At 36.8% G+C, this 23,165-nt stretch overlaps 1 protein-coding gene across 4 annotated transcripts in view; it reads right to left on the reverse strand.

Annotated features, from left to right (window-relative positions):
* Positions 1-497: 497 nt before the first annotated feature.
* LOC126185026 (amidophosphoribosyltransferase-like) overlaps positions 498-23,165 on the reverse strand; it is a 247,646-nt gene continuing 224,978 nt past the window's right edge. For all 4 annotated transcript variants that reach the window (XM_049927756.1, XM_049927755.1, XM_049927757.1 and 1 more), the window contains exons 5-10: positions 18,449-18,701; positions 17,802-18,035; positions 17,598-17,725; positions 14,088-14,309; positions 11,025-11,145; positions 498-1,889 (exon numbers count right to left, since the gene is read on the reverse strand). In XM_049927756.1, the coding sequence (XP_049783713.1) occupies positions 1,750-1,889; positions 11,025-11,145; positions 14,088-14,309; positions 17,598-17,725; positions 17,802-18,035; positions 18,449-18,701 (1,098 nt within the window). In that variant the 3' untranslated portion in view covers positions 498-1,749. The remainder of the gene's footprint in view (positions 1,890-11,024; positions 11,146-14,087; positions 14,310-17,597; positions 17,726-17,801; positions 18,036-18,448; positions 18,702-23,165) is intronic.

Consider the following 23,165-nt stretch of genomic DNA (forward strand, 5'->3'; position numbering starts at 1 on the left):
AGTACGTCATGTATCCTGTGGGTGTATAAATAATTGTTCTTTGTGACTTTTCAATACTAAAATACTGTGGGGGTAATCTAACCTTGGTGACTCAGCATATCATTTACTACAGTAGTCTGTAATGACCTTTTGCCATTTCCCTAATCTATTGGACTGCACTTTCTGATACAGTGCAGCTTTATAAAGCCTTACAGTAACAGTGAATCCAATTCAGCTTTTTTGCACACAGTTCAGTTACATTTTGGGTATCATTACAGAATTTCTGACCAGTGATCGGCTTCAGGACAACATTTTTGGTACTGCCATTAGACATGAAATTGCCTTGGCTTTTCGAACTACTAACTCCTTCCTGAGGAAGGAAACTGGGAGAAGTTGGGGGATTTAAAAAGGAAAGGCAGGTCACACAGATCTGAGAATGTGAAGTAACCACCTGTTGTGAATATGAGAGGAGACAAAGATAAATATAAGCCTACTCCACACAAAATGAAATACTACAATTTTAACTATTTAAAAAATTTATTCACATAAAACACTTGACAAAAATTTAAAATATTAAGTAAAATTAAGTTGCAGATCTGAAATTGCCATAATGAGCAAGAGTAATACAGCCTCCATGGATGTGTAATTGAACTAGGAACTGTTAGAAATAAATTGTGGAAGTAATATATTCCACATTAAAATGATGACAAATGTGAGCCCATATGTAGCTTTTGCTCTGGCAAGGTGTGTTTACACCTAACTCTTAGTCTGCTAAAATGATAAATTATAACACATACGACTTGGTGTTTCTGTTGAGAGTAATCTAAGATTGAACCAACATTTTGATGTTGATTCAAGCACAAAAACTCTACAAAACCACTGAGCTTGGTTTCTTTTAGAGTTAATTGGCACATTACATTTCATTATAAAACATAAAATTAATACGCAGCATCAAATCTACATTCCAACTTCATATGTACAGAAATATTACAATGGAATGGTTCTTTTCTAATATAAAAATAACTTTTCACAAATAAGAGGAGACAAACCATCTCCTTTATCCTGCTCATTGTGAAATTCAGATTAAAAGCTTAGTGATATGGATACATCATGGAAGAAGTACACTTCATGTACAGACACAAAAAATGTGACACTATAACAGTGAACTTGGTAAAGGAACAAAAAGTAGTTCTTATTTTTTAAAAAACATAGCATCACAATATATATTACAAAGAATAATATGATTAAAAAAAAAAATCACAGGACCCCTTACTTTCTGAAAAGAATTCGCTCACTACATCAGAATGTAATGGCATGAACATAAAAACTGAATAATAAAACAAGAACATTTATTATGTGATTCCTGTTTTATCAAGTTTTCAGAAAGAAAGAAAAAAGGGATCTCATAGCTCTTTACTTTGTAAGAGCACAACTGGAATGTAATTGTACTTCAGAAGTACTCTTTAATAAATTAAGAATTTAACCATTTAAGATAATTGCCAGAGGTAAAAAATTAAATTATCAAAAATACATAGACATTATATACTGACCACAAAAATGTGTAACAAGTTGAGATAGATTGCAATGTAACACTTATCTGAGGTATAATTCTGAAGTGATAACATGTTTATTAAATTTTGAATTAAATATACTTAGTTGTGTCAGTAAGTGACCTCAGCTGTGTTACATCATAGTTTCACTTTCATTTTGTGGTAAAATTCAACAGCTACTGTTGACAACTGCATGTCTAACAGCTGGCAGTAAAGCACATCACCATTCCAGTTTTTCTGGATACACTCCAGTGAGGCACGCTGTGCAGTGTCCAATGCTTGTGGAGCTTTTGTTCTTCATTCTGTGCCGAACTGCTTGCACTAAGCCTTCCACAGATAAGTACGCCAAACTGTCCGCACCTGTAATCCAATGTAAGTGTTACAAAAGAAAGAAAAGTGAGAGTGCAGAAAAGGAAGTGCTCTCTCTCTCTCTCTCTCTCTCTCTCTCTCTCTCTCTCTCTCCCCCCCCCTCCCCATCTCTCCCCACTCCCCTGCCCCCCCCCACCATCACTTCCTCCCTCCCTCTCTTTCATTAACCCCCCCCCCCCTCCATACAGAGACAATATGCATTAGAGATGGGAAATTAAAAGAATATCTCTATAGTAAAATGATGTTTAGATATAGCAGGTTTCTAATAGTTATGTGGTCATGGAAGATGACATATGTTATGATAGCTGCAGGGATAGTAAGTGTAATGTTGTCTTACATCCAAACTATTTGAAGTACCCAAATTTATTTTTCAGATCAGTCAACTGAAACCTGAACTTTCTTTCTCATGAGTCCATGATGTTAGAAGGACTTCATTGCTGAAACTGGTGACTCTAATATCAATCTTGAGATCAGAGTTGTAGATTTATATATGTGGCTCAACATGTGGGTGTTTAACATATGACTGTGCTTATCTCAGTATCACTTGAAACAGTAAATTTCTCTTGCCAGTCTCTCTGGATTACTACAGTTCATTACATTAAATATAGAGTTGAATGGAGTAAAATTAAGCCAGTAAATTAATTAATGATCCAGTGCTATGTCATTTGGCTGAACAAGGGTACCCAGTGAGGAAAAATCTTCCAACATGTTTTTCTAAATATTTGGAGTAAATGACAAACTCAAAATTGTAGAGAGGACTGAAATAACTTATGCAAACAGGAATTCTTGGATTCTGAGAGATGTTCAGTTTCATAAGTTTCATAACAGAATTCAGTCTAGCTGGCCAGGAGGTGCTTCTCATGCAGTTTGCAACATCTGCATTCAGTCATAACAATAACTGACTCCATTTTTATCTCAGACAGCAGCTACAAAACTGTAAAACACGAAGCCATGACCACGAACCAACTATACACCTGAATGAATGGCCACTGTCACACTGTGTGAAAGAGCAGAGCTGACCACCAGAAGTAGAACATGCTACGAGCACAAATGCTTGACTTCAATGGCTGCTTCCATGTCATCCGGAAAAACACACACACACGCACACACACACACACACACACACACACACACACACACACACACACACAGAGAGAGAGAGAGAGAGAGAGAGAGAGATGAAACATGTTTTTGGTGGTACTACACATATATACATACTAGCCAAATAAACACAGCTGGCTAACTTCCTATGAATTCTAATGTACTTCTCTCAATATACCTGCTAGGATTGTGAACAAACTAAGTGCAATGTTACATTTTGCTTGCAGAACCTACATTTTAATACAAATATTTACTATTTATGACAGGCAGAAGCAAAATTACACACTACTCAATTAAGTTGAGATTTACAAAAAACATACGAAGTTTTAACTTATTCTCTGAAAGACAATTATACAGTGTAACAGGCAGAAATGTATGCTGGTGTGCGAAACAAAGACAAAAGTAACTTTCACATTAAGTGTCAATGATAAGTAACATAGCTCAATAAAACTTGGACCACACACAAAGAACTACTACAGTGTCATGCAGAAGGTAACTGAAAGAAATACACAGTGAGATGAACAGAAATGACACTTTTATTCAAAGATAATAATTATGTGAAGGCACCACAAATCATAATAGTCCTTGGACATTACAAAAGGTGGGATGTGGTTCTTTATAGTGTGTACTATCACCACAGCAGCAATACCTGCCCTCCAATGTGCTCCCAAGCTGGTCATGAGGTTTGTAAGGAGTTCTCGTAGTAGGGCATTCCATTCCTCCACCAGTGTGATTGACAACTACTGGATGGGCAATGGTGCATGTGGATGTTGATGCGCTGCTGTATGTCTCTCCAATGCACCCCATATGTGCTCAATGGGACTGAAGTCAGGGAAATGGGCATGCCAGTCCATTAGCTGAATATCGTCCAGTTCCATGAGCTGCTTCATCTGCACTGTTTGATGTGGTTGTGCATTGTCATCAATAAAAATGAAATCACGATCAAATGTACCCTTGAGAAGATGCACATGGGGAAGGAGTACAGTTTCACAATAATGGTGACCAGTGAGTGTACCATGTTCAAAGATTTGGAGGTTACTACGCCCGTGCAACATTATGCTTCTGCCCACCCTAACATCTGGACCACCAAACAATCACGTTTGACAATATTCCTGGGTGCGTTGTGTGTTCACTCTCTCATCCTATAAGGGTACATAATGCACCTAGGAATGTTGTCAAACATCATCGTTCTGGCATTCTACGTGTTATGGTGTGGGCAGGCATAATTTTGCCTGGACATACTGACCTTCAAATCTTTGAACGTGGTACATTCACCGAGTGGCATTACTGTGACACTGTACTCCTTCCCTATGTGCATTCAGTCCTGACTTCATTTTTATGGATGACAATGTGCAACTGTATTGAACTGTGCAGGTGGAGCAGCTTTTGGAATGAGATGATACTCAGCAAATGTTCAAGACTTAAATCCCCTCATGTGATCAGTAGAAGTTTTTCAGCATGTCAATACGCACAACCAACCATAGAGCAAACAGCAACTCTACCAGCGAAACTCCTTACCAACCTTGTGGCCAGCATGGGTGCACGCTGCAGAGCATGCGTTGCTGGTATGTGGTTGTCACATACCCTATTAAGAACCATGTTCTGCCTTTTGTAATGTCCAGAGGACCATCATACATTGTGGTAACTTCAGTGTAATTATTGTCTTTGAATAAATGTGCCATTTCTGGTGTATTATTGAGCTATGTTACTTTGTAGTGACACATGATGCAAAAGTTACTTTTGCTCTTAAGTTTTGCACACCAGTGTGTTAACTGCAAAACATAATATTGCCATCTTGCACTTAATGCAACAGTGTTTTGGCTGCCATTTGACATGTTCTCCAGGTATCTGTATAATGAGCCTATTGCCCTAACAATAAAAAAAACAACTGTTTGCCCTGCAATTTCTGTTTTCTTTGTATTTGTCATGTATTTTACGACACTCTTTGGATCTACATGAATTTATTTGCAATTTACAATATTGTGAGAAGAAAATGGATCAAGGTGTCTGGCCATACAGCACAAATATCTGAAAATGGCAACTTTCCACTCTTGTGAAGGTAAACAATAAAAAATGTGACCAACTGACAGATAAATATGGCCTTACTGGGATCAACTGGAAAACTCCCTACTGTATCTAATGTGTGTCTATACATTGTGAGAAGGAGGTACAAGCCAAAGATGGAGGCAACCTCTTATAGCAACAAATGTTCAGGGACTGTTGTCAGATATGATCAGAAGTTAACACTATAATTGCTGAGTGTCTGTTACCCTATTCACAACTCCTCATTTTCTCTGCATTTCAGTTCTACAGGAAACTGATAATTTCTGCTTGGTGTCCATATTTCTTATTTAGACTGAACAATATTTGTAACAGGGGACAGCTATCTATATTCTACATGAGGTGTGATGTTAAGTCGTGCCAATACTAATTCACCAAATGCGAGTATCAGCATCCAAGTGAAATTTTGTGAACAGCGCTATTTAGATTGCTTCATGTATTTTTTGTCTAATTTTTTACATTGCTGACCTGTCTTGGCTACTCTTCTCATCAGATCCCAGCAAACTGAGCTTGGATGTTGATTTTGTCAAGTGTTGTACAAATTGCCATATTTCCTGTTGGCTTCTGTCTCAGATTCTTCAATTGACAATCGTCTGACAATTTTTTGATGTTCCACCAGCACAAGTAGTTGGCATTATCAAAGCTCCATCCTCCATTGCTGGTCGTGGACTGGAGTCAAGCTCATAGCTAGGGATTACATGTACCTGTCACACCACCATCTGAGGACTTTCCCTGGTCATTACTGCTGTGGTTCTCCCCCTGATACCTACAACAGTTGTTTATTGCAGCACAGTAATCCAGGATCCATGCACCAGTTGTCATATTTGTGGATTTATATAGCTTCCCTGGGTAAGTGGGTATGATAGCTCTTCTCCACAGCAAGAGCTTTCATGTCAGCAAATTTATCATGTGATCAGTCTTACACAGCTTGTGCTCTGCCATGACTAATTTCTCCACCTATACCAACCTCCAATATCATTTCCTTTCAGTGACCCAGGTGTTGATGGATCATCCAATCATTCCCACACAGACTTTTCCACATGTACAGAGTGTGTATTATATTCCCCTACATTGCAAAGAGACCACCTTCTGTCCTTTGCTATGACAGGTACATATTATCTCCAGGCACGAGCTCCCCTCCATTTCACCAGCAACTATGGACAGTGAAGCTTTGACAATGGCAGCCACTTGTACCAGCGGAACACCTAAAAATTGTTAAACTAGCATCAGCCAAAGAACCTGAGTCAGAAGTCATCATGCAATATATTAACAAGTGACTATGCAGGCCTCAACAATTTTGTTATATGGAGTGTTACTTAAATAATTCTAAGCTTTTTAATTTATTCTTTAGATATTATAAATGAAACCCTTCTGCTTTTTCATTATATCCATTGTGGATGACGAACTCAAACTGCAATTAAAAAGTGGCACATTGTTTACTTTTACAAATATTTGTTACTGTCTGAAGGAGCAGATATTGTAAAAATAAACTACGTAATACATGCCCAGATGGGCAAAACAATGATAGTAATAATGATGAACATGTTGTCTCATTCTTCCTGTTGTGGGAATCCAAGTAATGTTGTGAGCATTAGGTGATGTAGGTGGTGTGGCATTTGGAGGCTTGGATCAGTCCAGGCTCCATGCACAGATAGCTGAAATGGTTAAGGTTACTACTCATGATAAGCAGGAAATTCAAGTTTGAGTCCCAGTCTGGCACAAATTTTGATGTTTCACAAATAGGTAGTATATCTATACCAAATGCAGCTAATGACAAAAGAATTCACAATCAGTGAACAAATCTCAAAATAATAGGAAGTAGCAATTTACGTAGGTATTATGTGCAACCAGCTGCTTTTTGCAATTGATGCGATTTACTGTACCATTAACTAGTTTTCAAGCCACTGTAGGCTTGTTGTCAGTTGGAGTTACAACACCATTATATCTTGGATGAAGTGCAGCTGGACACAAGGGACATGGTGATTGCACTGTCTTGTCCGGTACCCATCACTCTGCATATGCGCGTGCGTGTGTAAGGTGGCAAAATGCACAATTAGTATGACCTTAGTGCTTAGCTGCACTTAGTCCAAGAAACAAGAACAGAACACATCCATCTCATAAGGCTGCAGCAGCTCAAAACATTGTTAATAGTGCAATAGATCTTATGAAACTGACGAAGGGACTGGTTGCATATTATACCTACATAAACTGCCTACTGCTTTTGATCTAATCTAAATAAGACAGTCAATCTCAAAATACAATCATACCTAACATGCCACTTGTTATTTTAAATATTGGCCATAATGGAGTTCAAACTCTGAACTGCCTGAGCTGGATCAAGAGCAGGGAATCCAATAAAATATTCAAAGTTCTGCAAGTTTTATGTAATATTTACAGGGGTTTCACATTTAGTAGATCTCACATCAGCCTATGTCAAGAATGATGAGACATTGTTATTTAGATGCCTCATAAAAATGTAAATATAAACACCTTCTGCTGGATGAAGCTGGCTAAGACACCTTAGGAGGACAAGAATGCACTATTTTCATTTGAATCTAGTACTGTACAGGAATCTTAGAGGACAGGAATGCTTTATGTTAAATATGGATCCATTCACACTACAGGTCATGCAACTTATACAGTTTTAAATGCAAATTTTAGGGCATCATCTCTCGTTTTGTTCCTCTTTTTACTCACTTCCTGAATTACTGTAGTCTAATGTTCTTCCCTTTATACAACACACCTTTTTTCCTGTGTATAAGAGTGAAACATACAACTCCATACAGCTACATCATCTTTTTTTCATTCCTTTCTTCATTCCTTATATCACTCCTCTCTCTACCTTCAATTTGTATAGGTTTTCATCAATTTTAGTTCTACAATTGTATGTATCATTACCAGCATTTTTCTGCTATCATTAATTGAAATCAAATTTATATTATTATATTACGTTGTTATTATTTTGATATTTGTAAATTATGTAGACTACAGGGTAAATGTCCAAATATGTCATTTCTTAGGAACTAAATATAAATTTCTGGCTTTGGCTGACAGCACCCGGTCCACTAATATATCTGGGCACCTCAGCAAAGCACAGCCCTGTGTTCCTTCTTTTTTTTAACTGAAGTTAAGTAACATTTTTGTAATTCAGTACAGTGAAAAACAGGAATTAAACATTTCTTTCAATGATGCAACAGTGTCAATGCCCAGTGAGTAAACAATTAAAAGTTAGTCATCATACTGCTTGCCTAGGAGGCAACAGTTGGTGAGGAAGTTCCCATCCCTGGGGCATCATTAGGAAGTCTAAAACTAAGGAAACTAAGAGGAATCCTGTCAACACAGCAATAAGAAAGTATGTCGCCAATAGAGGACTAAAAATATAACTATCTGCTTGCATGACAAGAGGTTCTCAGCAGAAGGCAATTACAGCAAGAAATATACGCAAAGGTAAGAAGAGGATTAGACAAGTAGAGGGTGTGTTCCACGATCACAGAACTGCAAATAAGAGTGTATGTTAGAAATGCAGCATTTCTGTCCAAGTTGTGTTACTCTACAACAATAGAATGAATTAATTTGGGAGCTCTTTACGTACACCTTTTTCGCAAAAAAGAAAAGTATAACAAGCTGCCTGGGAAAGTTATATAGGCCTGCATCAGTATGAAGTTTCAGTTTTCCATGCTAGTTTAACTATATCTTAGACTGTTGGATTTATGACATGACATACAAACAATATTTTTTTCCTTACATAATGGATTTGACCACCTCCCAAAAAAATTAACATTGCCATTTTCATCTTACATCTGGGAAGTGGAAAACAATGCCTTTTAAATCATGAACAGCTTCCCCGATTTACATGCCTTACAGGTTTCTGAAGTAGAAAAGGTGATAAAGGAAATGAAAGAGTGGTACCACTGTTGGATTGGATGGTCTTCCTATAAAATTATTTCAGTGTTTGGACAAAAAGGGCAGAGCTGAAATGACAGCTTTGTGTAATGTTGTATAAGAAAGTGGCACATGGCCACAATACTTTGTCAAGACAGTGATTGTTTCAATCCCCAAAATAATCAAGCATCAAGAAATGCACAGAATATAGCACAGTAAGTATAATGTTTCATGCTGCCAAAATTGTATTGAAGGTACTGAATCAGAGATAGATACGTGTAATGGAAGAGAAAGTAGAAGAAAAGAAATTTGGTTTCAGAAAAGGGAGAGGTACTAGAGACACTACTGGACTAAATACAATGACTGGTGAAATACATACAGAAAGAAGAAAAGGAATGAGTTTGTGCATCACAGACATAGAAAAGGCCCTTGACAGAGTGAAATGGGACAAGATAAAGGAAATTCTAAAATTGAAGGAACGTGAACTGAAAAGTCTAATGAAGGAGTGAAAACCAAGGCAGAAAGGATGTTAAGCATGTTACTGGCTTGAAATCTGAAGAAAGGTTTATCAAATATCTGAAGGGAGGTTTATCAAATATAGGTTTGTCTCTCACCAAACACTATTTACCATATATATCAAAGACTTGATGATGAAGATGCTAGAGGTAGAGAAGGAAGGAGTAAGCATAAGAGGCCAGAAGATATACTGCATCACATCTGCTGAAACATGGTAGTACATAGGAAGTAATCTCTTTTCAAAGAACATTATACAGACTTGGAGAAATGCAAGTGTATGCATGAAAATTGACTAAGGTAATGAGAGTACATGACAAAGAAGATATGGAAGTGAAAACAATGAAAGGTCAAAAAGAACATGTTGCACAGTTCAGATATTTACAGAGCACGCTAACTGATACCGAGATGAACGGAAAATGATTAAGATCAAGAACTGCTACGGCAAAGCAAGCTTTCCAGAAAAAGAAACACTTGTTATGTAGCAAATTGGTGTTGGAATTAAGAAAAATGGTGATTAGATTCTTCATGCGGAGTTTTTGTGTATGGCTATGAAAGCAGTATATTGGAGGAGAGAAAAAGAGATGAAACTGAAGCATTTCAGACATGGGTTTGGAAGAGAATGGAGAAAATAAAATTTGTGGATAAGAACAATGAAGAACCAGAAAGGGTAAAGAAACAAATAACTCTCCTAAACCCGGTTAAGAAAATGATAGTGTGACTGGGACATATATTGAAAGGAAAAGAAATTCTGACAGCAACTATTGAAGGTACAGAGTCAAATAGGGAAGAGAAGAATAAAAATGAGGAATGAAGTGCAATGAGGAAGATATCAGATTATGAAGCAGCTGGTCTCAAACAGGATCAAAAAGAGACAGCAACGGAGTTGGGAACCTGCCAATAGGCAGAACACCTTATATGATGATTCCATGCCCTTTGGCTTAGTCCTTGACATGTTAAGACTCCTTTAGTTTTGGACTGAGAGCTGCTTAGTTCCCCACTATGTTCATCTTAAAAAAACATCATGAAACAAGTCCAAAAATATGTAAACTACTACTCATATCATCGGTGTAGGTGAACGAATGTAGAGCAAGAGGGGGAAACTGGAGGAGGATGATAAAGTTAAATACTCAGTGTGTAGACACAAAGCAATCACCATCCCAAAGGCTGGCTTTAACAGCAGAATGCATGGTCTTATTGTAGGTAATATTTCATTGCGTTTATCTAGGTAGGTATAAAGAGACCTATAGGTTTATATGGAAAGTTTATCGTTGTGAAACTCAGCATTTTCACCATTTGGAGTTGTGAAAATCACATTCAATGGTAAATAAATAAATAAAAATGACATCAAAGGACCAATCACTGACCTATCTTTGTACTTATAGTCAAACTTTAACAACTAACTCCCTAAACCAGTGTGCACATACTTAACTGTAAAGGATTATATTTAAAAATCATCAAATATAAGCAGCCAGACGCAGTTATTCTGAATTACCATCATTCATTGTCAAGAACAATGGTCTAAAAACATAAAAAATTATCACAGTTGCTTCCATGAAATTCACTTACCAACATGTTTTGCAAGCTTCAAGGAGTCTAATTTGTTTGCAATTAACTCCTCACTTGTTGGTATATTGATGCCCATGTAACAAGGGTATTTCACAGGAGGTGAAGCCACTCTTATATGGACCTAGAAATGCAAAGATTTTAATTGAATTACATGATGAACAGCAGGGTGATAAGATACAGTTTCTTCAAAGTCATTATATGCACCTATATCTATAAAATGCAGATTGAGTCATTTGAATGAGCAATTAAAAATTAATGACAAACTAAATTTTACTCTCCTTCCTGAAACTAAATGTTTTACAAGTATCTATAAGCTAATACACAAACAGCATTTGGCAAACTTGAATTTTATTGCCACCATCCTGTGAAATTAAGGACAGATCTTACTAGCTATTATGTAACAACTTAAAAGCACATTCAGCAAGGCAGTCTAAGAGCCAATTATGCATACTGACAACAACTTTGAGACTTCTTTTGTTCAAACACTTACATGAATATATTCAAACTGGATCTGAAACTCTAAGCTTATGTTTTCATACATAAAAGAGAGCACAGAAGTTTAATTGCTCCAGAACAGATTTCTGTCAGTTACTAAAAACAAATTAAGACCTGTACTAATTTTCTTGGGTAAAACATTTCACAACATTCAAAGAGTTCTAGGTCAAAAATGAGTCACACACTAACATGCTGTGACCAATAGTTCCTTAGTACTGAAAGCAGTTTTGTTTATTTTGCATTGAGTTGAAAAATATTGTAGGTTCCCCATGCAAAATATTACAAACATAATAATTTATTATATTACAAACGAAGATATTACTTGTAATGTATTAATATATGGCATTTTATTACTAGAGCTCATTAAAATAAAATCAAGTTATGAATGAAACATACGTGACACTTGTGTAATAGTCTACAATATTTATTATTTTACACCATTTGGTTTCAGGCTACAAAGGAGGGGGCTTCAGTGAAAATGTTACATAAAATTATTGAACTTACACAAAATATGTGACACATTAAACAATGTGCTATATCACAAATTAAAACAGTTTTTCAGAGTGGAATATCAACTGAACAATGAACTTTGGGAGTGGCTGAACAAAATAATCTTGTCCTTAACAGATCCAGTATTACTAGTAGGTAAGATATGAAAATGAGATTAAGTAGGTAAGTGAAACAGCAGTGATCATACAAAGTAAAAATTTTGAACAGGGCAAATGAAGCCATAGTAAATGGTATAAAAGAAGAAAATGGGGTACGTGAGTAGGAGAGGTAATTTACAACATTTTCTGGATGGGATTATGAGTAGTACCTGCATTTAGAAGAAGCAACTGAGGGAACTGGGTTTGATCGTTAAGTATTAAGCTTAAGGAAACTGGCATGTTTGTTAATTTCCATTATTTCAAAGGGAGTTAATCTTCCTCCCTTTATGTATGACATATTACTTCATGTTGCGCCTTATGGCTTTCTTTAAGCAGATGTTCTGCAAATGTAGCTTTCCTGAGTTCCCAAGTTCTATAGTGTTCCTTCAAACAAGTTCATATTCCCCTATCAGACTAACCAATACAGAATTTGCCACAATTACAATCTTTTACAAAGCTGAAGTGCTGTTTTTACCACTGGGCAAAAAGTGACCAGTTGAGCAGTGTACATAAAATGATGCTTCGAAGTTTCTGGATTTAAGGTTCCATCTTTCAGGGTCTTCATCCTCAGTTCCATGTTGGAAATTAGCCAGTGTTTTCATATCCTGATCAAAATCAGCCAGTGTTTTCATGTCCTGACCAAAATCAAAACAAAGTTTAAACCAATTATGGTACAGTTCAGTTGACTTGGTGAACAAGTTAAAAGATATCCAAATTCCCACTTAAGAGTCAGCCTAGTTTCTTTTGATGGCAGTAATTTATTCATTAATGTATCAGTACATTAGTGACTAAACATTCTCACAGATTTACCAGGCAAGTCAGGAGTTAACCCAGCTGTCACAGATGACATAAAATTAGCTAGACACACTTGCCTAACACAAAATTACTTTAGTTTCAATGGCAAGATATACAACAGTAGGATGATCAAATTCTATATAGGTCAGTGTGGCAGGGCAATACACACCCTCTTGAAAGGACACCAAAGAAGTTGGAAACTCAGAAAAGGAGATCCTACTTTTGTGCAGACCACCTGCTTAAAGAAGGCCATAGTTACTAGGTGCAACATGAAGTACTTCATTACATCCATAAAGTGAAGAAAACAAACTACTTTGAAATAATGGAAATTAATAATAATCATATGTCAATTTCACCAAGCTTTGTACTTAATGATCAAACATGGTTCCCACACTGGCCTCTTCTAACTGCAGATACTACTCATAAGCCCATCCAGACAATGTTGTAAATTACCCCTCCTACTCACATGCCCCATTTTTCCCCCTTTATACTTTTTACTGTAGTTTCATTTGCCCTGGTAAAAAATTTTTGCTTTGTATCATCACAGCTGTTTCACTTGCCTGCTGAATCTCATTTGTATAACTAGTAATACTGGACCTGTTAAAGAAAAGATTATTTTATTCAGCCACTCCCTTGGAATATCTCACCAAAGTTCACTGTTCAGTATATTTTCTGCTTAGAACAGTTGTTGTAATTTGTTATGTAGCCCAATTATTTAATGTGTTACATATTCTGTCAAAGTTCAATAATTTTACATATCATTTTCACTGAAATAATTCCTCTACTTTTTAGTCTGAAACCAAATATTAAGAAATGTCATATTTGGCAACTAACTGAGATATTCTGTTGGGCACTAGTTTAAAATCTTTGATTCCACAAAATTTCACAGCTACACATTCTGTATTTATCATAGTTCCTGATTACAGTGTAACAGCCAAAAGCCAGTTTATAAAATAATAAAATATTGTAGAATGTCACACCAGAGCCTTGTGTTTTTCATTCATGATGTATAAAATATTCTACCAAGAACCTATGGAACAGTCAGCCAATGAACAATCAAGTTATTTTAATATCGGCTTGTCTATTTTCAGAGCAGATACTACAATTATAAATGCATAAACTTTACCTCACTGGCACCAGCATCTCTCAGTAATTTTATAATTGGTCCGATAGTATTTCCTCTTACAATGGAATCATCAATCAAAACTATTTTCTTTCCTCTCACATTCTCAGATAAAGCTCCAAATTTCTTTGCTACACCAAGCTGTCGAAGTCGAGTACTTGGCTGGATAAAGGTTCTTCCAACATACCGGTTTTTACACAGAACTTCAGCGAAAGGAATTTCAGACTGTAATACAAATAAAGATTTAAAGAAAAAACCAAGCACAACCTAATAAACTGTGTTTTTTCTGTTATTATCAATGATTCAATTTAATCAATGAAACAACGGAGGCTAAATGGATGAAAACATAATGTAAAGGTTTCAGGTAAATGTAACCTTATACTGGAAATTTACTGAAACATTTGTAATATGCAACACAAAAAAATTACTAAGAATGGGAAGAAACAAGCTCAGGCAAAAAATAAGGTTGTGCAGTATTTGTCTGTCAGTCTGACAGATTACAACTGAGTAAACATAGTTCACATCAAATATAGAAGCTATGAATTAAAAGTTTAAGAAGTTACAAGAACACAGTTTTACATTATTCACGTTTAACGTTTAAAGATACAGAAACCAAAACTGTTGAGGGGGGAGGGGAGAAGAAAATTCAGATGCCACACAAAACCATAAGAACAGTTTTCAAGAACTCTGTGAAAATAATGATACTGCCACATGTGAAAGAAAATATTAGAAACCTTGTATTAAATACAGATAAATTATAATTACTGAATTAAAGGGTGCAATAGTTCAACATAGATAAAACAAACAAAGCCTTAAATTCTGATAGTAATAGTATAAGGGACAGTCAGATGAAAATGAAACAGATGGGAAGAAAAGTAAGTAAACTGATTATTATTTCAAAATTAATTGCCATAACTGTTAATACATTTGTCCCACTGTGACACAAAATGGTGAATGTCTTCATGTAAAAATGTTTGTGGTTGTCCATGGAACTATGAATGTATCCTGTTGTGCACCTCTTTGTCTGAAGCAAATTGACAGCCATGAATGCCTTTCTTCAGGGCTCCAAAAATATAGAAATCACATGGAGAGGGTTCAGGACCATATGAAGGACATGTAAGGGCTCTCCAGTGAAACTTCTGCAGTGTATCAAAACAATGTATTTTGGAGTCTTGAAGAAAGGCATTTGTGCCATCGATTTGCTTCGGACAAAGAGGTGCACACCAGTGTACAATCATGGTTTCATTGGCAATTGCAAAAATTTTTCCATGAAGGCACTGGGCATCTTGTATCTCAGTGAGTAACTGTATTAACAGTTACAGCAATTGATTTTGAAATAATAAACAATTTACCCACTTTTTTCCATCTGTCTTGTTTTCATTGACTGGCCCATACAGAATAAGTAGAACATGTACACAAACAACACAGAAAACAAAGAAAAGTGAAGGAATCTGAGGGCTGGATGGGCACAGACAGGGAAAGGACATTAGCATGATAGAAACAAAATGTGGAAAAATATGAAAAAAAAACACAAAAAATATTTTTAAGTTCAAAGAAAAAGGAATTAATTACTAATTATCTATGAAGAAGGACATTGTCTGGAAGTTCAGTAAATTTTTCAATTTGTTTATGTGCCTGTCAACAGGTCAACACCTGTTATATGGTGAGAGGTTACCTTTACTCCTTCCTTTATTTGGATTCCTCCCAGTACTATAAAAGAACAATTATGACTTACTGAATAACTCTCTAGTATACTCAGATAAAAATGACAACTCTGTCTCTAACAACACACAAATTTGTGCACACAAATATCTTTAATTATTTGCAAAAAAAAAAAATGGCAAATTATTAGACAGTATTTCACAGCAGCATTGCAAATTGCTTTGGTGTAACATTCTGTTCTGGTTACTTAGTGGTTGTAATTTATAGTGATACCTATATCTATGTGCCTTTGAAGTTTATGATTTTAAAATATTCCTGTCTCAGTCTCTGGTAGCTTTACTAACAAACTTTTATTGAGTTATCCAGAGACTTCAAATAATCTTAAATCTAATGACAAGATGCAGTCAAAGCTGCTGCAAACTGTTTCTCCCAATATTTACTTTTAATGTTTTCCTAACAGAAGTGGATACTTTGGTTGTCTCATGTTGTGTCACACAGAAAAATACGAACTTTTTTAAGCAGAGACCACCACCTACCCCCTACATTTTGAAACTGAATTTTGTCTGAGAAAGTACATACTAAAAGTGAAGGTTCTTACATGGCATTTATAACACCATCACTCCTAAACACACATATTCTGGGACTTAATTGAATGGCATAATTTTTCTCAACGAATTATGGACCTTACAGCCAATACAAACTTCAGTAACTTCTGACATCCATAGCCCATGACAGTCTCCCTGTTTTTGCTAATCTGGGTACACTGCATACTTCTGCATTATGACATGCCCCTGCTTTCTTATTTCTGCAATGGATGAGTAATCTAGCTATTATTTATTCAGTTTCTGGTTACCTTGCCTTCTAAATTTTTTCAAATATCCTCACAATCATTTCTCTAAATCCAATATATTTGCACTTATACAGGGTGAATCAGCAGAAAAGGTACATGCTTTGAGATGCAATAGTATTAGTGATTCTGAACAAAAAACTTCATGTGGACATATGCCCTATTGCGAATGGTTTCTGACATAGATCACGTTTAATATCACTTTTGTATGTTTTTCTTTAATAACTCGAAAACCACACACTCCACAATGAAAACGTGTCTCAGTACACAATTAAACTAAATTACATTTGCTACAAAAGAAGGCCCTATTTATTTTTTGTCTAGGACTAACAGTTTGCACAGAGAGATCACGAGAATACTGAAAAACTCGTGCGACGTGCGTGTGCTGTAGTTTAGGTCCTTTTTATAGGCCAGTTGGAGGTAGTTTTCCAACTTGATAGACCACAAGTGCCCTGTATCAAATTGTTTGTCTCAACTTCCTCTATATTACTGTGGTATGTTGTAAACAATGACAATGAATAATACAGAAAATAAATAGAAATTTACATTAAAAGTGTTCTATCTCAGAAACCATTTGCAATCCACATCAAGTTTTTTGTTCAGAATCACTAATGCTATCACTCTTCAAAGCATGTACCTTTCCTCCTGACTCACCCTGTATATGATTTTTGGGGAATCTATTTTGTTTTGATTTATTGATAGACTTTGCTGTCGTCTGCTCACTTGTGGATTACAGCCTTTTGACACCTTGTTTCTATAGTCTGAAAGCTCTTTTTACCTTTGGTGGTTATTATAAGCTGTAAAATGTAAAGGGAAGACTCACACTGTGTTCCCTTGGACATTTTTGAATATGGACTGTTCCCATGTAGAGTCTATTTTGAGTTCAAAATAAACCACTATTTAACTCTTTCATACCATTATGAGATAATATATCACTTTAGTCCTTTCCTTAAGAACTGCAAAATTCACAATTTTTTCATGATAAATAAACAAAATAAAAGTACCTCCTGGGAATATCCATGTGCTGCTGCTGTCCCAGATTCAGGGACTGAGCTCACAATATCGGCATCAACATAAGCTTCCCTTGCCAGAACTCTGCCACACTCCATTCGAACAGAGTACACCATTTGGCCTGGAAAAATGCGAGTTATTATTTCATTTCAATACACAGTTATCCAGCTTTCAAAGACTCCACTCTGTTGACGTACCTTCAAAAATACTATCAGAGCGAGCAAAGTATACGTATTCAAAGATACAGAAAGCTTGAGGCTTTGCATTTGGTCTGGAAACAATGCTAATTGTCTTGATACCATGTTTAGTTAATTCCACAATTTCACCAGGATACACTTCACGTACATAACGAGCTCCAATTGAAAGAAAGCCACAAGATTCTGAAGAAATAACCCAACCTTCACCTTCTTCCTCCTCTTCTGATGGCTCACCTGCAACAGAGAGATATAATTAAATACCACTGTTTTTCACTTTCTGATGTTAAGTTCCATCACTTACTAAGGCCATGCCATAATGATTTTCTCAATAAATTGGTTTTACACATAATCCTTAGCACTGTATCTTATTACAGACAATAGTATTCATTTTGTTACCAACTCATTAAAATTTCATGAAAATGTACAAATAATATTCTTTAGAAACTATATAAAAATGATAACACACAAAATTCTTTGCAAAAATAGTTTTAAATTACTTTATGCCACATTGTATGCAACTCAAAAATTATTTGTCTGTCGTAAATCAAGGAATCAATGTGTATCAGTTCTTACAGGTAATGTGGATTAAACTCAATGAGCAACCAATTTGCTAAGTATAATGCAGTAAATGTACAACAATAACTTACTATCTTTAAGTTTTATGGGTACTATTTTCCCAATGCAAAGTGGTCTGTTGCCATAAGGATCTCTTACTCCATATATATGATCATCCTGCATGATCACCAATGAGTATGAGAGTGGAGCAAGTTGCATTAGGTGTTTTATCCTTGCTGGCCAGTCAGGGCCATTTGTTTCACCGTCAGGTGGATTCAGACAAAGAGCTTGTGTGATCAGTTCACTGTCCGAGTGTGTTGAAAGACCAACACCACGAGCCAGCACCTATTTAGCAAAAGAGACAATTAGAAACAGGAAAGACTTTAAAGACATATTCAGAATATACCAATTATATAACATTCCATTGTTCTATTTTAAATAGTGGAAAAAGTAAACATAAATCTCTCAGCATAAATGAGAGTTGTTAAGAGATCAACTAGAACATAAACAAAATTTAAATTGTTACTAAACTTTCAGCCATGTTCTTTTTTTTTCATACAGGTGAGTGACTAAAAAAAAAATAAACACACACACACACACACACACACACACACACACACACACACACACACACACACACACACACAAGAGAGAGAGAGAGAGAGAGAGAGAGAGAGAGAGAGAGAGAGAGAGAGAGAGAGAGAGTCTCACTCATTCACTACTACCACCACTGTCCTGGGGCTGCAGACTGACTGGTGTGAAGGGTTGTGTCAGATGCAAGGAGGAAGGAATGAAGGAAGATTCAGAGTAATGTCCCGTCAAAAGTGGGGTTGTTAGAGATGAAGCACAAATTCAGATTATAAAAGGAAATATGTTGTGCATTTGCCTGGAACGATTTAAGGAAATCACAGAAAAACCAAATCCAGAAGACCAGATGGGATCTGAACAATCATCTTCCTGAATGAGAGTCCTGTCTGCTAACCACTGTGCCACATAACTTGATGTTTCAGGTGTAGGCAGTATAAGGAGCAAGGAGGAGTTTTGGTGAAGGGAGGGGTGGGGGTGGAGGGGGGGAAGGGAGGGGAGGGGAGGGAAAAATGATGCTAGAGCTTAATGTCCCATTCATAATGAGGTCATTATGGATGGAACAGAAGCTCAGTTTAGTGAGAAGGGGGAAGGAAATCAGTCATGATCTTTCAAGGGAACCATTCCAGAATTTCCCTCGTGTGATTTAGGCAAATCATGGAAAAATCTGAATGGCTTGACAGTGATTTGAACAGTGGAGGGAAAAGAGCCCAACACCAGGGCTGGATGGGTAGCAACGGTATGAGACAGAATTGTGGCACATGAGTCATGACCCTGTGGAAGACCCCCCAGTGCAGCCATCTAGTACATCGTATACAAGGGTAGTTTGGAAAGTTCTTGGAACAGAATAGAAAAAAGGTACTTACATCACTGAAACTTTTTTTATTTTCAATGTAGTCTCCTTGTTAGGTTAATGCACTTGGTCCAACAATGTGCCTGTGCCTTGATATCATCTCAAAATTGATTTTGCTCCAGGTCTGCAAAATAGTTGTCAACTCCGGCTATCTATTCTTCATTTTAAGTAAATCTTCGTTCACCAAAATAAATTTTCAGTTTTGGGAAGAGATTGAAGTCTAATGAAGCCTTATCAGGTGAATAGGGTATGTATGGCAACAATTCATACCTTAGTTCGTATAATTTTACCACGGTGAAGGCACACGTGTGCAGGCGCACATTGTCTTGATGGAAGATGACTTTCTTCCTTGCTAAACCAGGCCTTTTTTTCGCGTATCTTTTCTTGAAATTTGCCCAGGAGTTAGCATAGTATTCTCCAGCAATTGTTTGCCCAGTGGAGAGATAATCTACAAACAGAATCCCCTTCAAATCCCAGAACACTGATGCTATGACCTTTCCTGCCAAAGGAATTGTCTTTGCTTTCTTTGGTGGCAGAGAATCGGCATGTTTCCACTGCTTTGACTGTTGTTTTGTCCCTGGGGTATAGTAGTGCACCCAAGTTTCATCTGTGGTCACAAACTAGTGAAAAAAATCTTGTTCATTTCTCCTAAAATGGGCCAAACATTGTTCCGATATGTCCATTCTCATTCTCGTGCGTTTTTGATCCAGCGTCAAGAGTTGCAGCACCCATCTTGCAGATACTTTTTTCCTTTTCCAATTCTTCAGTTAAAATGTGATATACCCTTTGGGATGACATCTGGCAAGCATGAGAAATTTCACACACTTTCAATCGGCAATCCTCCATGACAATTTTTTGCACTTTTGCAATGATTTCTGGAGTAGTGACACATCTTGGCTGACCCCTGCACGCATCACCATCCAAGCTCTCCTGACCAAATTTAAATTATTTGTCCACTTGGCAACAGTTGAATATGAAGGAGCAGAGTCTCCCAGTGTATTCTGGAAATCAGAATGAATATCCTTTGCTTTCATACCTTTCTTTACGGAGTACTTAATCACTGCTCGAATCTCTATTTTTTCCAGCTTTGCAAATCACTACGCGGGAACAACAACAGCGCCACATCACCGCCACAGCTCTCTTCCAAGAGGACTGACATGGCATGTGTTTACAGGCAACAGTTCAATGAATATTACATGAACAACTCGTTGCACTATCACTGACCTCTCGTGGTGATTCCGAGAACATTTCAAACCATCCTCGTACTTCTCTTGTCACAGGTTTATCTTACCCTATCAGAGGCAAGTACATCTGTGAAAGTAATAATGTCATATTCCGACTTTGGTGTAACTTGTGGACAGACATATGTGCATATGAACACTAATCAGATGTCCACACAAATGAATGATCACTGCCAAACTGTGACCAAGAGTAAAATTGATACTTATCAGCAGATAATGGCAGTGAGCACAACATGCAAAACATCAATGCTTGCTTCACAGTCCATGACATTTGGAGCCCCATCCCCCCCCCCCTTTTCCACCTCAAAACCAACTTCTGTGAACTATATACATAGATGGGACTGGTCCTAACGACACATCCTTCAATCCTGCAATTCTTCCAGCCCCAATTTCATCTGTCCCCTATCCATCTATCTGCCACTTCACTACATTAATCTGCACTTGCACTGTCCTCACTCCAGTCTCCCTGATACCACATTCGTCTCCCATGCCACTGCTGCCTCTTTCTCCCAGTAATCAGTCCTCCTTGCTTCCACCACTCTCTTCTTCACCACTAAAGCCTGTTGATCTCTTGGTGAGTGAGATAATGTTTCTCTCTCTCTCTCTCTCTCTCTCTCTCTCTCTCTCTCTCTCTGTCTCTGTGTGTGTGTGTGTGTGTGTGTGTGTGTGTGTGTGTGTGTGTGTGTGTGTGTGTGTTTTTTTCCAATCTTGTAATGTGGATGTTGACTGCTCAAGGCCTGAACTACATAGTATGTCGTTACCTCTTCTGCTTCCATTATTTGTGTTACATCCAAGGAATTGCCAGTATCATACTGATCCATTTTGATGCTCATAATATAACCTGCGTGGTTACTTAAAGATCACAGAAACTTGTTATCATATCTGAAGGAGGAAAAAGAGAGGCACTAGAATATGGATCTGGCCATTAAAATATCAACATCAAAGAAATTTAGGATAATAGTTTCTGTCTTTGTATTGATACTGCACACAGAAAGAAGTGACTTTTCTCATGTCTAGAAACTGTTCACAGTGTTATAAAGAAGCTACTGAAAATTTCATGAAGAAGCTGCTAAAAGAATTATTAACTTTTATCATCTCAGTGTCTGGTCAGATTTTGATACCTGTTTTAAAATAATTTGAGTCAACCAAATAATAATTCATTGTACTTTCTTTATGTTTCTTGTGAATTTGTCTCTCTCTTTAAAGTGTTTTGTTATTATGTTGTTATATCTACATTCACAGATGACAGAGAAAGACTGAATAGGCAGGTCTGCCAGTTTCTCCTTGTATTCAACCAAGAGTATGCTAAATGAGATGCTTTATTGTCCAGTTCAGCAAAAAAACCTCATATTAGAAACCAGAACTTAATGGGAGTTCTGAATAATTGTGTTCTGCAGAAGGATTATTTTGTAATCATGCTGTTGATCTAATTATATTAGCTCTAAACATAGCTGCTTGGTATGTAATTGTTCTTTCTCATATATTAACAATGGATATAATAATCCCAACAACTGAAATAGTGGATCCAACACTTAATAGTTCATTTTGTAAGTTACTTTATAGTTAAGTACATCACCTTGATAAATATCAGGTATAGTATTGAAATTATCAGCAAGGAAAAAACACTGCCTCTGTAGCTGAGGTTGTTCATGTATGGCAGTGGTGTCATGCTTGACTCAGAGGTTAGCCAGTTTGAATCCTAGTGATAAATGAAATTTTTGCCACGAGTATTTGGCCGGCAACAGGGAGAGTGGTCCCAATTAAATTTCAAATCTATTTGCAGTGTCTCATGAAGTGATGGTATGTACCACTGCCAATGGTAAGCCAATTGCCAGATGGGTGCATTAAGCTTGGCAGCCGCTTGATTCTATACGAGAGAAGTAGGCTGTGTGTCGGCATCAAATTTCAACCTCTCCTTTCTCTTGATGATACCACCACCACCACCACCACCACCACCACCACCACCACCACCACCACCACCACCACCCTCTAACGTAAACATAATGCTACACTATATATGCATCTGTTACACTTACCTACACACTGCAAATACCCATTCAATACAACTCTCACATATCAACAAGTAAAGAGGTTAATGCATGTAGAGGAAGAACACCTTTTCAGACTAGC

Source organism: Schistocerca cancellata, chromosome 4, assembly GCF_023864275.1.
Source record: "Schistocerca cancellata isolate TAMUIC-IGC-003103 chromosome 4, iqSchCanc2.1, whole genome shotgun sequence".
Lineage (NCBI taxonomy): Eukaryota > Metazoa > Arthropoda > Insecta > Orthoptera > Acrididae > Schistocerca > Schistocerca cancellata.